Source organism: Parasteatoda tepidariorum, chromosome 4, assembly GCF_982258835.1.
Source record: "Parasteatoda tepidariorum strain Cologne lab strain chromosome 4, Ptep-v5.0, whole genome shotgun sequence".
Classification (NCBI taxonomy): domain Eukaryota; kingdom Metazoa; phylum Arthropoda; class Arachnida; order Araneae; family Theridiidae; genus Parasteatoda; species Parasteatoda tepidariorum.
The window spans coordinates 47621975-47639777 of NC_141758.1; the positions used below are offsets into that span (position 1 = coordinate 47621975).

The 17803-nt window shown below is 30.6% G+C and overlaps 2 protein-coding genes and 1 long non-coding RNA gene across 6 annotated transcripts; 2 read left to right on the forward strand and 1 right to left on the reverse strand.

Moving 5' to 3' along the window:
* Positions 1-315: 315 nt before the first annotated feature.
* LOC147810945 (uncharacterized) lies at positions 316-2738 on the forward strand. The gene is made up of 2 exons (XR_015433042.1): positions 316-400; positions 1908-2738. It is a non-coding gene; the product is annotated as an uncharacterized LOC147810945 (long non-coding RNA).
* Positions 2739-4882: 2144 nt separating this feature from the next.
* Spase12 (Signal peptidase complex subunit Spase12) lies at positions 4883-12702 on the reverse strand. The gene is made up of 4 exons (XM_016064572.5): positions 12506-12702; positions 9650-9709; positions 7844-7930; positions 4883-5111 (listed from the first exon to the last, which is right to left on the reverse strand). The coding sequence occupies exons 1-4, from the start codon at positions 12548-12550 to the stop codon at positions 5010-5012; spliced, it is 294 nt and encodes a 97-aa protein (XP_015920058.1). The 5' UTR covers positions 12551-12702; the 3' UTR covers positions 4883-5009.
* On the forward strand, positions 5048-17138 carry LOC107449115 (replication protein A 70 kDa DNA-binding subunit). Of its 4 annotated transcripts, none has more exons than XM_043046164.2 (2): positions 5048-5185; positions 14912-17138. In XM_043046164.2, exon 2 carries the CDS (start codon positions 14918-14920, stop codon positions 16688-16690), a length of 1773 nt encoding a protein of 590 aa, XP_042902098.1. In that variant the 5' UTR covers positions 5048-5185; positions 14912-14917; the 3' UTR covers positions 16691-17138. The 4 variants fall into 4 exon arrangements, with proteins under 4 accessions (XP_042902098.1, XP_015920041.1, XP_071038337.1 ...); XM_016064555.3 differs by lacking the exon at positions 5048-5185 and adding an exon at positions 12696-13056; XM_071182236.1 differs by lacking the exon at positions 5048-5185 and adding an exon at positions 12701-12766.
* Positions 17139-17803: the final 665 nt, after the last annotated feature.

Here is a 17803-nt window from a genome sequence, read left to right on the forward strand (position 1 = left end):
AAGGTTTCTTCATGTTAAGACGTTAAAATTTTTTATACACTTAACTACGTAAGATGGACAAATACCTTGTCAAGGCAAAATCTTCTATGACGATGCACCAAAAATATTCAATGCTTTAAGAAATAGAAGACGTTAAAAATGTATTATAATTAAAGAAATTTTTTTTTCAAGAGTTTCTGTGTTTTTTTAGTTTTTAGAAATCTCACTTAACTTTTTGAAATCTCACCCAGTTTTTGAGAAAGAGTGAGAAATTCTCACCCATTTTTTTCTATGATGAAAACACTGGATCAGGAGTTGCACTTGCCCAGGAACCCCAAATTTTTAATCAAAATGTAAGCTCTACGATTTTTTTAATCTGAAAATGTTAGGATCCTTTAATCAGTATTTGCCCAGGGCCTCAGCTTCTCATAATTGGACCCGGAGTACTGATCCTTAGAATATGGTGGTATTGAAATAGGCCAGGGCGTTGCTCTTGTGCCTCAGCGATCATGGGGGCCCCTGAATGATGGAAACACATTTCAAAATAAAGATATTTTAAAAAACTATTCTTTTTTAAAAAGAAAATATAAAGTAAAAACAAATTAAAAAAAACTTTTTATTTTGTTGTCGTAAGTTATTCCACTTCCTTGATATATTTTTTTAAATATAATTTTGGTTGCTTTGAAAACAATGGCTAATTGGTATCCCTGAATGATATTCAAACTTGGCCAACAAAAATGTATGCCCGAGTGGGAATTTTTTATGTTCTTGTAGAAAACAATTACTTAAACGTGAGATTTTATAATAATCAGAAATTGCAATAAAAATATTAGGAAAATTGATGATTTCATAATCAGTTAAAGCTCTAAATTACAATGCTCAACAGGGGGGCCTCTTTTTTTTTCAACTTTTTATTTCATAGCAAAACGTTATACTGTTATATATTATAAACGTTATCCACCTGGATAGTACAGATAAATGTTTTTTTTTTCGAAGCTATCTTTTGTATGAAGTATTGGCTTGAAATTTTGATTAAAAATTATTTTATCTGGGTTGTAACGGTCAAATAACTAGGTTTAAAAAATGCCTTTTCCATTAAAAACTTACTTTTAGTCCATAAAATTCAAGTAAAATGTCTTTGAGGGAATAGATATGCTTCCTGTGGAAATTGACACGGAGCTCAAATTCGGTACTTCTCTCACTTGGTCAATAATGCTAGTCTAACGATTCAGGACCCACAGTATGTAAATGCAACCACCTAGGGTTGCTCCACTATCTCAAAAAGGAATAAAACTAATTGTAAAATCTACAGTTTTAGTTAAATTAAATCACTATTCTCTGGCAAAATAGTCACAAATTGGGATTTTGATTAAAACTGCGATAGAGCTTGTAGGGAAAGTAATATTGGCCTAATAATGCCATCTTAAGCATCACAGAAGCACACTCATAAAACTGCTACTGTAAACAACTTCACAGTCTGTTTTACTGCACCCTTATGGCACGATGAGGAAGTACTTTGTACTTTTTTATTCACGTCGCACAAGAGCTGCTCAATGGGCTATTGACGGCGGTCTGGGAAACATTACTGAGGATGATCCGGAAACAACATTCATACGTCACATCCCAGGAGACATATTCACACACCATCCATCCAACACTATATCGTAATTTTAAAAGACCTTCTTAACACAGTATTGACAGATCCTGATTATAGGATCAGGAGTTACACTTGCCCAGGAACCCCAAATTTCATGTGACCTCACACACTAATATTTAAAAGAGTTTAATTTTTCACTTTATTTAAGGTTGTGCCTTGCTGATTCATTAAACTGATACAATAGTCTAATTTTTACTCAAAATGACGTATGAAAGCTTGTGAAATTTTTAATCAAAATGTAAGCTCTACAAGTTTTTTAATCTGAAATCAGCTTCTCATAATCGGACCCTGAGTACTGACCCTTAGAATATGGTGGTATTGAAATAGATGCTGGAGTGTTTTTCATGTTGAATCATGATTGCGTATTCCTTCGCTTCAACTGTGGAATGTTATTTATCGATTGTAATGATGAACATTCTCAACCTCGCTTAAACAAGCGATAGGAATCATCATGGACAGAAGAACATTTTCTGAGAGGGTGAAATACGCATTCGTATGTATTAATAGATTATGGTGGGGAAATCCGTTGATTATTTAAACTTCAAACGATCACAAACACTCGTCCAGAATCATTTGCTGGGGAAGACGGCACCCTTATATTATGTAATGAATGAATATCAAATTTTCTAGAGAACTTTTTGAGATTCTTAACTGTTAGGTACATTCTTAGAATTCTGTTTGCTCCGCTGAACCAGTGTTCGTAGAGGGAATAGCTATCGAGCCTTAGCCAAATTGAATGGCTTCATATACCAGGACTTGGCAAACAAAGATTCCAAGTATCAGGAAAGAGTTCCTCAGAATGTTATTGAGTTTTCTTAGGTCATCACGACTGAAGTAAGTAACATTTAAATTGCGCACCTGGCGGACTTGATGTATTTTTGTCAACGCGCGAGAAGATATGTAGTTCCAATGTTCCATGTTTATAGCCTTCCGCCCATTTCAAAATATTTAGCAATAAAACATACATCACTCCTTAGTTACCTCAGATAAGTACGCATTTCGTTCACACAACCAATTATGTTTCTTCTTGCCATTCCCATTTTGTCTTCCTGTCTACCGAGATGCACGGAAATAAAACTCTTTTTAAGACGAGGTTTTAAAATATTCTCCTATTCATTTAATAGAATAACATCCCACATTATGCTTGATTTATCATAAGGTTTGAGCAGTCCCCTTAATGTTACAAATAATTTATTTTTGCTTAAGAATTATTTATTAGAATTATGAGTTGACGAAGAATGAAATATATAAGCTTGATGGCTCCCCCAGGGATCCTCAACTATCCCTACCGGACAAACCAATTACATGTAGGATCGACTTAAGTAATATAAATAGCAGTATCCCGGCAAGAAACATAAAGTAAAAAATAACTATCAAAATACGCAATATTTGTTAAGAGTCACCCTAAAATTGTAAAAATAATTTTTTTTCTATGATATCACAAAATTTTGCATTATTTTGAAATTTTGTAATTCACAGAATTTCCTTAGTTCCATGTCAATTATGAGACTAAAGATATAAAGTGACAGTGATAGATAGTTCTAAATATTATTCACGTGAAATTCGTAAAGAATAGTTCATATGTGCTTTTCAATGAAATATTGCACTTGCAGTTCAAAAAAATGACTTACCATTTTTTTAATACAACTTATTTTCAAATCTTTATTCATAATTATCTTTAAAAAATACATTAAAAATATAATAATTGTTTTGATCACAAAAAATATTATAGAATATATAAAATGTTTATTTAAAATTTTTTTAGAATTCTCTAACATATGATATGGATGGGTGGTCAAATGTAAACAATAACAAGCGTCCTTAAACCGGAAGAAATTTAGAAAATTTCCGGTGTATTCCTCCGCTTATGTTATGTCTACGAGGCGATGTGTGAACAAGCCAAATATTCTATGCAGTTTTGTCATTGTAATTTGGGTTCAAATCTAAACATAATTGTACCATTCATAAGAGCTTTCAGAAATGTATTGATTCTCAGAGGTCGAAAGGCCAAAAAAAAAATTTGGAAAGTAAATATCTCACTGTGAATAATTCTTAAGGTGTGCCATGTTTTGTATTTTATCCCTTATTTGGCTACATTTGAATAAAATATCTTTAAAAATATCTTTTTAAGTTAGCCTAATTAGAAAATATTCTAATGATTATAATATTAATATGATAATGCTGAAGTTTAAAGGCTGAAAGAAAGAACTCGGTACATGTGAAATACTGCAAAAGATATGATGCAATAATATGATGGCGCGTTCCTTCAATCTGCGGCGTAAAAATATATCGGAAGCAGTAACCCGGAAGTCTTGAAAGAGCAATTTTACCACTAGCGCCACCACCCTTAGCTTTCAAGATCACCCATCCATAAAATTTTATCCGTTATCTGCAGAAAGTTCCTAATGAAATTTTTGCATGTGGTGTTAATTTAAATGCACCTTATTTTTGAAAATGTTTTACCTCTACTTCAAAAAACATAGCCTACATTTTTAAAATGCAATTCATTTGCCATAAATTTAAAATTAACTTGTAGCTCTAACGACTAATTTCATACATGCCAACATTGGAGAAATAAAATAATGGAGATTTTACTAAACGATCCAACTTTGAGTTTACGACTACTGATGTTCAACTCTGTAGCCTTGTATTTTTTAACCCAATCCAGAAGACAAGGGAACTCCTGGAGCAAGTAGTGGGAGAAATTTGCCTTCATGGAAGACTTTTTTTTATGGAAATAACCAGCATTTGAGTAACATGGAGGGGAAAACCACTTACGGTTAGTCTGACGACAAGGCGACTCTAACTTATGATCCATCTACCACTGAGGATATTTTACTTTCAGCGCTGTGGTCGGTGCAAGCTGGATGCGGAATTAGTATCGGCCAGTCATGGGATTTGAACCTAGGTTCACCTCATTGGAAGGCAAACGCTCTATCCCCTAAGCCATCTTGGCTCGACTTAAATAATTCACATCCAACTTACTGCAGTACTGGCAATAGCATCATCTGTTGAGGAATAAGAGAAGCATTTTTGCCATCAGTGGATATTTTAATACTAATTTTTTTTAAAAAACTTCTTCAACAGATACAGAGAAATTTGTGAATATACAGGTAAACAGGAGATAGTCGTAAAATACAGGAGTCTTTGTTAAAAAAACAGGAGACGTGGCAGGTATGTTATTTAGTCCAAACAAATTAATGACAAAATTTACTTCAATCACTCAGAAAGATGAAATAAAAAAAATTATCAAGTCAAAATTATTTATTTTTATTTTAAAAATGTTTTTGATTGTAAAGAAAAATGACCAAATTTTCATTATATACAAAACTCAAAAAGTATGCACGAGAAGACACACACACAAAAAAAGTATTTATTTCTTCTTCTTAGATTTAGAGCTTTCAATTGGTTCATCTCTGCTTTTCTGCCAATTTAATGGTTTTTGACGAAACATTGGCCAAGGAGGAAGAGTCAACTAGAAATTAAAAAACATCATTATAAAAGGATTTTTTGGAAACAAAATTATCAAAGCTATCTAAAATTATCAAAGTAAGCAAACCTTTTTTTTAGTAAATTTTTTTTCAGTTCATTTTATAAGTGCATTTATTTTCAGTGAATTTCCAATTTTCAGAAAAGAATCTTACCACCACAGATCTTCTTTAATACCTCTATATCAAGCAATCTTTGGTCTTTTCCTTTTCTTATTACATTGTGTAGTATAATTCAAAACTTGTACCACTTTCAGTTAAAAATTCTTAAGTTATGAAAAATATTTCTCTATTATTAACCTAGTTTTGTTGCTGATAAAAGCTATAATCATTTTGAATGGAGAAAACAATTTTTAACCAACACTGACAAGATACACACTCAATTTAAAAAATTCCAAATTTAAATTCACTTAATTCCAAAATTAAAACTAATTAAGCTGGAAAAAAAAAAGATTTAATTCATCAGTATATTAGCAGACAGATTTTTTCCGGGAAATATTCTATTCCGAGACATTTTCACCCACAGGTTTAGTTTAAGTTCTTGAACAAAAATATTTTCAGAAAAAAAAAATAACTTTAGAAAGTATGAAAAATTTAAATTAGACAATAATAATATTGTAGAAAAAAGTGCAGCAAGAGTTAAAATACTTGAATTTTGGATTATTACTTTTTTAAAGAAAATTAAGAATGTGGGTGAATACTTACAGTAACTTTTGCATCCTTGAATTACTAATGGTTCATACTTTGTAAGTAGTTCTAAAATACCGATATTGCAGCATAAAAAGCAGCAGGTGACAGTTATGAATTAATTAATTTATTTTCTTTAATTAAGGAATTGTGTTTAGTACTGATACTTCATAAATTCAGATACAGTTGAATTTGAATTTTGACCAAAGATATACCAGAAAACTAAAACTGTTAGATAATCAGAAGTGCTCTATTATTTATATTCTAAGAGTACAAACATTAAATTATGCATAAAATTATTAAAAATTGATAAGTATTATCATTAAATGAGCTAGAGTAACTCTACTTTGACATTCACAAAACCCTATAAATATTTTAAATAAATAATCCCATGAAACTGAAGTGGTAAGATATTACCTGGTTAAATTACCTTCAAAAATATTTTAAAAGTAAATAACAGTCGACATGCTACAAGTGCTTCAAAAATAGGCGCCTATTTTCAAGACTTGCCAAGAGAGAATGAGAAGAAATAGAGAAATTTTGAGTATTTTCGAAGGGAATGAAGCTTTTAGTAAGGTAATATCTATAATTATTTGTTTTTACGTAATTTAAAAATAGGAAACGGGGATTAATATTCACGCAACTTTAAATAGCATCAATATTATATTGATGACCGTATAGAATCTGTTCTAAAAGTGCTACTAAATCTACTAAAGTGCAAGGAATATTCACTCATATGTTTTAATTTAATTCAAAATGGTTATGAGATAAAGATTAACAGATTAAGATATTACAGATTTTGTTTCTAATTTATAAAAGGATATTACAGATTAAGATTTACTGTAATATCCTTTTATAAATTAGAAACAAAAAATGTCTTTTTTAATATCGGTTCTAGTCTTTTTGCTGGGAAAAAATATTTTTTGTAACCAAATCTGAGATGAAGCAGAAAAAATAGTTTTTTTTCTTAAAAAAGAAAAAAAAAAAAAGCAGAATTTTAACACTAAATTATTGTACAGTTAAAAAAAAAAAAAAAAACAGGAACACCTTTAATTACTTTTGATACATTAATCAGATTTTCATGTACTAGAATTCCATCTTAATTATTCACAAGGTGATCTCAAATATAATATAAATGTGTCAAAAATTTTTTGAATTTGCTGGAAAAATTCTCAATATATAGCAAAATATACAAAAAGGTAAAATTAACATTAAGGGGTCTAACTTTCAATCGCTGTCCTGACCATGCATTTAGGACCATATTTTGGCTGCATTTCTGAGTAAAGTATGCTTTTGTTTCTGAATTTATAATTTGATTGTCTACGCTAATTAATAAGTTTATTCGAGGTCAACCCCGAGAACCAATAAATTTTAGTCCAGGTATATGAAAATCTGATCATCAGATCATAAGTTATACAAGGTGTTTAATTCTTTTGTGCACTGTACATATCATACCAGCCATATTCTTATCATACTCTTCCCTACAATGATTTTTTCAAGTGGTAATGTTGCTTAAACACGCCATCACATGAAAATCATGCATTTCTATACATGCTTAATTCTTTTACATATAAAATCAACTGATTCATGGGAGGGGGTATGCAGCTTCTGTTGTCCAAGACTCTCTCAATCTCTCCCTGGTGACAGGCAAACCAACACCTGCCTATCCCGACTGGCCAGTGGACACCTGAAAAGTCTCACATTTTCTGCAAATCAAAAGATCTTTTTTCTTTGCCCTAAATGCCAACAAAACCAGGCATCACCTGAGCACATCTTGATCTGTTTAGGGCTGGACTGGAACGATATTCATTCCTCTCCCATTCTGGTTTCGGATTTTCTCAATATCAACGGATTCATTGATCTGGTCTGACCCCGTCAGACCAGATGGGAATTAGCAACAACAACATATAAAATCATTTTAGATCAAATGTATAAACCCTAAAACTTAATCAATAAGTATAAGTTTTGTTACCACTTTAAAAAATAGAAAAGGCAGCTGTGACATATTAATATGTTTTTATAGAATACTTACTAAACTTGATAAAAGAAATCCAGCTCCAAGAATATAAACTGTGTATGAAAATTGTTGAAAAGAGTAGCCAACCATTAAGCCAGAAAACTGTAAACAAAAACATTCCTTTCATTAGAATGTTACATGCACGACATGTTTGTGAAAAAAATAAACACAGTACAGTACCTTTTAGAAATTGAAATATTTAAAAAAAAAATTTAACTACTAAAATGAATTGTTTTAATAAATTATATTTCAATAATAATTGAGGAAAAAATTTAAAATGCTGAAAACAGAAATTAAAATTTTTAGTGTTTACAAAAACATTTCTTTCAGCATAGCGTTGCCAGTCTGACAACACGTAACCCTTTTGCAACGGGAAGTGCAAACGCGTGCTTATCGCTGAGGCCGGCAGTCTCTCTCGCGAGTGTCTCTCCAGGGCCAAAGGGTTTTTTGCTGTTAAGCCTAAATCCATGAAATTACCGAAATATCCACGCATAGTTTAATAATGTTCTGTAGAGTATTTAAATGGCATATGCTTCATATATATTTCTATAGATACTTTATTTACTTAAGTTATTTCTTGTTTAAATATATATTTTAAACATTTTATTTTCATCACGTACTTACCATTCAATAACTTTTAACATTATATATCTGAAAACTAAGTATATGACTTAAAATTCTTTTTTCGTATGAAAAAGTTTGAAAACACTAACATTGCACTAAAAACTGGACCGCAAATCGAAATACCCAACGCTGTAGCGAAAAAAAATCAACCTCCTCTGCTTACTGTAAACAAATACCTAGTGCGAATTCAAAGAGCTGTCATAAAACATTTCTTTCTCCTCCACTCCTTCCCCCTAAAAACCACGTGTATGTGAGTCATACTACTATCATTTTGAGTAGAAGGTCAAATCTACATGTATCTGAAACCATATGGACATACAATGCCATCTTCTGGTAGAAATTTTATTTTTTAAAATGTTTCACGACATTGGCGTAAATGAGTGATGGCCGGGGGTGAACGAGAAAACACTTTGGCACACTGGTGTGTCGGTCGGGAAATAAGTGTGTTTCTTGCTGGCATGTATATGTGACAGTCGGCGCGAAAGGGTTAATTCAAAAGTGTTACAAATTACTAGAAATTTAACACTATTTGCTTTTACACATTAATCAATTTGTAAACACTATTCTTTAAACAACAAGAAATAAAGTATGTCTCTTGAATAAGAATACACTGTCTGAGGTCACGGTTGCTAATGTGTTGCACAACTAAAATTTGTAACCGAAATTTTCTGTTCTGCTACGATAATTGAAAAATAGTAGAAATAATAGATGAAAAAAAATGAGTTGATAGTTCTAGCTGGCCTAATCTGCAACACAAAGTACACTGTATAATGCTGAAAGTACCAATGATATAGTAAGTGCTTTAGCTTGTGGCTGTTGCAGTATATCTTGTTGTTATAACTAATAAATAATAACAAGATTAATAACTCTTAAAAATTAGATATAATATTTAACACTAAATATTTAAAAATAAATGGAAGTAATAATATTGAATTTATGAACTGTATAAAAACATAAGTATAAAAAATTCATTTATACTAAAAAAAAATAACATTCACTCAATTTAATAGCTTGTACTTCAATATATAATACAATATGCATTAATTAGTTATACAGGAAAATATGTAGTTTTTCTAGAAACAAACATGGAATCACTTTTTAATAAAAAGTTTATTATTGCGCTTACAACTGCAAGTATTCATAATTAAATAGAAAATTAAAAAGATATCCTAAAAGCTAAATAAAACTAATACTTACAGCAAACAAAAGAATTATTGTTTGAAAAATTCGCTCAGCCTTCTTTTGACCATCAAAATCCTTTAAAAAAGAAAAAAAAACATTAAATATTTTTATGCAGTATGACTTAGATCAATGTGATATAAGTGATTTTTAAAATTAGCCTTGTGTGAGTAACAAAAAAACACACAAGAATAATAATTTTCAATCCAATCAAGCAAACCAAATAAAGGGAAAAAATGTTGGAAATAATCACGCTAAAGGGCTCAAGCTGCTCCCAAATAACATACTTGGGGATATTCATGTATCAGCATCTGTTTGTGTTAAGTATAATCATCAAGAGGCCAAAGAGTTTTTAAACATTGCAAGAAAAAAAATATGTTGGAGTTTGCCCGAAGGTGGCTATGAGTTACAGCTGCTGTAGATATCTATTCAAAAATCTTTCCACATACTGCATCAGCTTTTTGATTAGCAACTGGATTTAAATTAACTGTTAGCAGTCTGTTAGATTTAAATTAACTTTGTGATACACTTTAACATTTTAATTTGTTTTATGCTGGTCAATTCTTTAAAGGTTGGTGCCTTATGTGCTTGTTAAACGCTAGTTAAAAAGTTTTATAATGAAGTGAAGTTGCTTAAGCTTAAGATTAAAAAATGTTTTAGCCTTGAGAAAAACATTTTTCTAAGTGGAGTTATTTTTGTATCAATATCTGTTTGTGCCAACTACAATTCTCAAGGAATTTTCAGTTAGCAAAAATTATAAAAACAAAATAGTACAAGTTAGTCAGAGGTGGTTTTATATTCCATCGGTGGTTGGAAAAACTATAAATAATTTTTTAGCTAACAACAACTACTTTACTAAAAATATAGTTAACTAAAACCTGCTTTTGAATAATTATCACTAATTAATTACTTTTAAAATTTTTTTGGAAGATTTAATTTACACTTATATTCAAAACTAAAAAATATTGAAAGAAAATTTCATAAAAAGGGGTTTAGAGTGGCACTCTTGGATTATTTTTAAAGGAAAAAATATTAAGTAATATAGACTTGTGTTTTGATGAGCTAATTTATTTTTCTAAACCATGTTTTCATCCCTTAACGATCGGTTAACTTAAAAGAAAACGGACATAAAAGTTACTATTTTTTTGGCTTTTGTATTACGTATTTGAAGAGTGCTGAAATCTAGTTTAAAATAAACTAATTATCTACAATTACCTTAAAAAATATCCAGGTACTGCTATCTGGTGTGTAAAATGAGAAATAAAAAAGAAATGAATTAGTTTTATTCTTATTGCCACGTTACTACTGAACACTCCAGCCCGTCAATGTCACGGGAGCGAGAAATAGGGGGCAAAAACTCACCCCGTCATTTTCACAGGAACAAGAAGGAAGGGGTTTTTAAGCCCTATTAGTTTATTAGCCTAAAAGTTTATTAGCCTTTGCAGTTTAGACAACTTGTGTCTCTGCTTTGGGGAAGTTGCCATATCGTGATCTGTGGCAGAATAATCACCAAGTCTTGGAAACTTCCGAGTAGTGGCCCTAGAGAAGCTAAAAAAAAAAAAAAAAATTCACAGAAAGGGACTAATTCAAAAGGTATAACTCGAAGCCACCCCTGGGCAAAATTCTACATGTTTTTTTTTAAAAAAATTTGCACGCTTTAAATCTATCAGGCACCCTGGCGATTGTAGTTAGCGTGGCATATCACGATACGGAAATATTAATAATAATAAAAAAACACAGTTACATGGATATGATCATCATCATGTTAAGCTTTTTTCAAATTAGCCAAAATATGTTTCAGTAATCAAAAAGACAATTGTAAAGATAAAAGATTTATGCATTTTAGAAACTCAGTTAAAAAAGAATATTTTTATGTTTTGTTACTTACAATGCAATAGTTCGGGAATATTTCCATATATCGTAATCTGCCACGCCAACTACAACCAACAAAGGGGCAAATTCCTTTTAAGTAGAACATTTTAAATAAAATCATGTAGAGGTTTCTCTGGGGGTGGCATAGAGTTATACCCTTCGAGTTGGTCCCTTCTTGCGATGTCTTTTTAGTTTCTTATGGGCCGCATCCCGAAAGTTGCCAAGACTTGGCGATTATTCTACCATAGATCACGATATGTCTTGCATCTACTGAGTTACACCCTTCAAATGGATTTCCTTCTGAGACTCTTTTTTAGTTTCTCACGACTTACTGCCTGCTGGAAGTCACAAAAGCTTGGCGTCTTCCTTTTAAATTTTAAAATTTCTTTCAATGCACTTCTTTAGTTTCTTGCATGCCACTGCTAGTTGTAGCCAAACCACAAAGACCAATTTAGCACAATAAAGAAATTTCCCAAAGTTACTTTTTAGGGGAGATTTCTGTACTGTGATCTGCGGCAGAATAATCGCCGAGTCTTGGAAAGTGTGCCTGCAAGGAACTAAAAATACATCACAGAAAGGGACTAACTCGAAACCACCCTGGGCAAACAGCTACATATTTTTTTTAAAAAAATTGGCAAGTTTAAAATCTATTTGGCGCCTTGGCGACTGTAGTTAGCACGACAGATCACGATACGGAAATATCCCAGTTTTTTATAAGATAAAATTGAGCTCGCATGCAAAAGTTTTATAAATTAGAGTTAAAATGGCTTTCATGTAGAGGCAACATATTTTGTCAAAATATGCCGGAAAATTTAGCATTTATACCAAATTAAAACAGAATGATTTTATCAATTTCATTGGAACAACCTTATTTAAAGCAACATACAATATATATAAACTTGAAGAATTTTCAAACCGGTAGACATAATTGACATGTATAAACAAACATATTTAGATAGAAATCAAGTTAACATTTTTTCCCCAAAGTCATAATACTTTTACCATATGAACAGGAAGACTTTTAAACTTTTCTATGATAGCAGACATTATGATACTTTAAGAATTGATCCAATTTTTAATTCCTTTTAAAGAATTCAAATCCAGCAGAAGAAAAAATTCAGTTTTTGTTTAACACGTATCACAGAAATTGCGGTTGCAGGCAGGTTATTTTTCTGTTGTCAAAGTTACAAATATATTTTTGTGAGAACGAGCTAAGCAGTAGACGCTCTCGTTCGCAATAAAGCTGCTGGTTGAACGGATTGTGTGAGTTTTTTGAGTTTTTAAATGTATTTATTCACTTTTCAAACACCTAAATACATTATATAATTTTTTTCGGATCATCGAGTTGAAGATGAAATTCCAAAGGGATTTAAAGATCGAAAATAATATACGCATTACATAAGTGGCAACAATTTTTCTAAAAAAAAAGGTATTAAAAAAATATTGCGCGCTAAAACAGGCATCAGACATTATTGTCTTACTTTAGACAAAAATATATACACAATTTAATGTTGTAGGAATTATTTTCTCGATTTCAAATATAATTAATTCATGTAAGTATTATTAAATACGTCTTTTCTGATGTGTTTTTGTTAGTTTAAAAGTTTGTTTATATAAACATTGCTTCGTTTGAGTTCTGTTTTCTCCCTCATTTAAAATCACCAGAAAGTTATTATTCTGAAATAAAATACCTTCATCTTGTGTGTGTTTTTGTTTTCGTAAAGAAAAAGTTATAATTTGAGTTCTGTTACGTCTTATTTTATTACGCAGGTATTTAGCTTTTTGCGTTTGTTGGTTTTAACTGCCATGTCAAATAGTAACTATCATAACTTCAAATATAACATTTGCGAAGTAGCATAAACATTGACTTTTTTAAATCACATTGTCTGTAACAAAATTGTTAAATCATGAATATCAAATTTGTGTTAAATATTTGTATCAAATTGGAGTTTGTATTGTATAACTGCTCGCTGATTGTTTAATTGCTGATTTAAAAATAAAAATTATGAGCATAAATTTTATTTATCTTTTTGTAAATCCCATTTAAGATACCGTAATTTTAATTATTGATTTATTTAGAAAATTACATCAGGATCCAAATATTAGGTACTTACGTTAAATAATACTTACCAAATAAATATACAGAAAAATGTTAACAAATTGCCACATTTATAAATTTTAATTCTGTGTGACATAACTTTAATGGTAAAAATTCTTTTTTAGTTTATAAGCACAGAGCTCTTTAATTACAATTGCCCTGTTATTTTTATTTTGCATACTTTATTTTATTGTGTTAATTTTCCTTATTTTATCAATATGGATTTATATTTCTTCATTTAACATTTATAAATTGGTAGCTCTTGAGTTGATGTTCAGAGGTTATTATAGAATTAAATTTTTTTTATTGTTATATTAAGAACAGCAATCTACAATTTTTATTTTCTGAAAACCACAACCGTTTTTGTTTCTTTTCATAAGCTAGTATATTACTAAATAGAATTTATCATATTTAGAATAATCTTTTTCTTCTACTTGGTTAGTCAATTTTTATTTTATTTTTATTTTTTTTTAAGTAGAGAATCCAGTTTCTTGAGTATTCAAAATTTAGAAGAAAATATTACTAAAATTTAAGCTAGAGTTATATTTTTTTAGACTGCAGAATAATGTCGATTTTTGACTGATTAAGATGTTTAGATTAACGTTAAAAGTTACTTTTGAAATTAATATGAGTTGTTGTGCCTTGTTTTAATTTTGTTATGTAATTGAACTGAAGTGAGAATAAATGTAAGTCCATAATATAAAGATAAATGTATATTGTTTTATCAATTTAATGAGTAATGTAGCAAAGCCTTGTTTTTATTATTTTTTTTCATTAAGTAGCATTGTGAGTTATGTTTTAAATCACTCGCTCTATGGCACCAAGGGTGCAGAAAAGTTAGTGCCTTTATAATATTCAAAACTGTTTTCTCCCCCCTTAGTTACAATAATTTTTTAGAAAGTAAAGTTTATTTTCTTTAACAGGAAAAATAAATTTTTATTTTTATACAATTCTTAATTAAATTAGCACAAGTATTAAAAATAATAGAAATCAAAGTATATAGAAATAGTAATAACTTATTTGTAAAGCAAAATTTTTATTTTGCAATCAAAAATTTTGCATCAATTTTTTTATTTATTTACATTAAAAATTTATCCTGGACTGCCATAATTTCTATGATTCTCGATCGCACAAACTGCGCTATTGCCTGGAATTACAGTCCATGGCTTCCTAAGAATAAGTCAGTGTTTTATAATTTTTTTAATAAATATTGCTTAACAATAAAAATACTTTTAGAGAATGAAAGCTGGTAAAGTGTTTTTTATTTATTTATTTTTCAAATTTTGTGATTTTTGTTTTTTGACTTTTAGATAGTAATGGCTCCCCAACTGACATCTGGAGCTATAGACAGAATATTGCAGGGAGAAGATGTGCCAAATGCTGTTCTACAAATACTTGGTTGCAAAAAAATCCCAGGAACTGGTAATGATCGTTATCGTTTACTTATTTCAGATGGAGTTATTGGGTGTCCATTTGCAATGCTCGGCACTCAACTGAACCACATGGTTACCAACAAAGAGTTAGAGAAATTTACGGTTGTTAGAGTTGATAAATGTGTGTGTAATCAGGTTCAACCTGATCGTAAAGTTATCATCTTATTAAATTTGACAGTATTGTGTCCCAGCCATGAAGTCAATGAAAAAATAGGAAATCCTGTAAATGCAACTGCTGCAAATGCAGCCCAACCAGCTCCTTCTACTGGAGCTGCTGCAACAAATGGGAGTGCTAAGCCATCTTATGCAAAGGAACCACAGCATAATGTGTCTGAAACTTCAATGGTTAATGGCACTGCTGTTCACCCAATTTCAAGTTTAACACCATATCAAAATAAATGGACTATTAAAGTTCGAGTCACTAACAAAACACCCTTGCGTACTTATAGTAATGCACGTGGTGAAGGAAAACTGTTTTCTATGAATTTGCTCGATGAAAGTGGGGAAATTAAAGCAACTGCCTTCAATGATGCTGCTGGTAAATATTATGATTTGATTGAAGTTGGCAAAGTGTATTACTTATCTAAAGCTCAGCTAAAAACCGCTGATAAAAGGTACTCATCTCTCAAAAATGAATATGAGTTAACTTTTAACAATGACACTACAGTCATGCCTTGTGAAGAATCCACTTCCATTCCGTCACTTCGATTCGATTTTGTGCCCATCGCCGAGATCGAGCAAGTAGAAAAAGATACGAATATTGACGTGATTGGCGTTTGTAAAAGCTGCACAGATGCTACTACTCTTATTTCAAAGCAAGGAAAGGAATTGGTGAAAAGAGAGGTCAAGCTTGTTGATCGTAGTAATAAGGAGGTTAGTTTAACTTTGTGGGGAAGTGATGCTGAAAAGTTTGATGGAACCTCAAATCCTGTTATAGCAGTCAAAGGTGCTAGAGTATCAGAATTCAATGGCAGAACATTATCTGTAAGCATGAGTAGTTCTATGCAAATAAATCCAGATATAAAGGAAGCTCACATTTTAAAAGGCTGGTTTGAAAGAGAAGGAGCCAATATGGAGGTTCAGTCGATATCTGGTAAAGGACCATCGGGTAGTATGGGCGGAGATTGGAAAACATTTGCCCAAACTGCGAGTGAACAACTTGGCATGGGTGACAAACCTGATTATTATATAAATAAAGCTACCATAGTAATGTTGAGGAAGGAAAATTGTTTATATATGGCTTGTCCTTCACAAGAATGTAATAAAAAAGTTGTTGATATGAATAATGGTGTCTACAGATGTGAAAAATGTAATCGAGAATACAGTGAGTTTCAATGGCGTCTCCTGTTGTCCTTGAGTGTTGCAGATTTTACTGAAAATACATGGGTAACTTGTTTCCAAGAATCTGCAGAAGCTATTTTGGGTGTTTCAGCCCAAGAATTAGGATCATTCAAAGAAAATGATGAAGAAAAATTTAATGAAGTTCTTACTGAGGCAAATTTCAAATCCTATGTCTTCAAGCTTCGCACTAAAATGGAGACATTCAATGAAGAAAGTCGTCTAAAAACAACTGTAGTGACTGTTTCACCAATTGATCCTGTAAGTTATACACGTAAAATATTATCGGATATAAAGAAGTTGGAGCAAGAGATTTAGTTGTGAATTGTTTTAAAGTTAAAGTTTCTGTGAAGATGTTCGGTCAATGAAGAGTGATCTTAAAACCTGACTGTTGCACCAATTTATCCTATAAGTTGTACACATAAAATATCAAATGTTAGGAAGTTGAAGCAAGAAATTTAGTTGGAAATGTTTTAAAATAATAATTTGCTTAAAAGTAAGCAAGGTTTTAGAGTTTAATATATCAACAGTGTTAAATTGTCTGCTACATGAAGATGTTATATGGCTTGTATATAGTTGAATTTTGCAATGAGCATTTAATTTTTTCTTGTTTGTTTACTTAGACTAATGATGCACACAAAATCCATAAACAAATGTTTCTTTTTTCTTTCTAAATCTTATTTTTTGTTTTCTTTTATGTTCTCAAAATAAATAACATTTTTATGTGTATTGAAAAAATCTAGAAATAAATATTTTCTTATGAGAAGATGAGGAATCTTTTATTAAATACAAGTCATTTAATTTTTTTGTTATTTTCAAACAATTTTTTTAAAAATTTTACTGTCTCCATAGAATAAAATAAAGTGCCGCTTTTGTCCTGAAAAGTGTTTTGATATATTTAAACACACAAATTAGTGTGTCTCTGCTTATTTATTTTTTAAGCAAGTTAATTTTCATGAAAGATTGCTCCATCAGTTTGGAAAGGTACTCTCTTTGGAAGCAATTAAAACTAGAAATTCTCTTGGAAACTTGCTATTATCAATTCTGGAAATTTTTGGAGCACACAGTTGGATATGTGTATCTGATTGGCTGTTGAAACATGGCATTTGTTTATGTTAGCAAAGTAAGCCTATCTCATCGAATATGAATTCTCTAAAGTGGCACATTCTATACTTTTCCATATAGAGTGATTTGAATTATTTCTTACTTAACATAAAGGTATGAAGCAATGTAAGACAAACTAATTATGCAAAAAAGTTGTGAAATGCATGAAAAAATCATGGTTACACAAAAATATAATTATATAATAAATCTGTTTGAAATAAAATATTTTAATAAATTTAATATGCGATATGGCAGTGTTTAATATATGGCAGCCAATTTGTTTATAAACAACCAGTTGGAGCTGAGGTCATAGGTCAGGAAATTGTG

Excerpts from the sequence above, each read along its gene's own strand:
- LOC107449115 (XM_043046164.2), top strand. The coding sequence starts at position 14,918 with ATGGCTCCCCAACTGACATCTGGAGCTATAGACAGAATATTGCAGGGA.
- Spase12 (XM_016064572.5), bottom strand. The coding sequence starts at position 12,550 with ATGTCTGCTATCATAGAAAAGTTTAAAAGTCTTCCTGTTCATATG. Across the intron at positions 7,931-9,649 it reads CAATAATTCTTTTGTTTGCT|TTTTCTGGCTTAATGGTTGG; the intron begins GTAAGTATTAGT and ends TTTTGTTTACAG. Across the intron at positions 5,112-7,843 it reads GATTTCTTTTATCAAGTTTA|TTGACTCTTCCTCCTTGGCC; the intron begins GTAAGTATTCTA and ends TTTAATTTCTAG.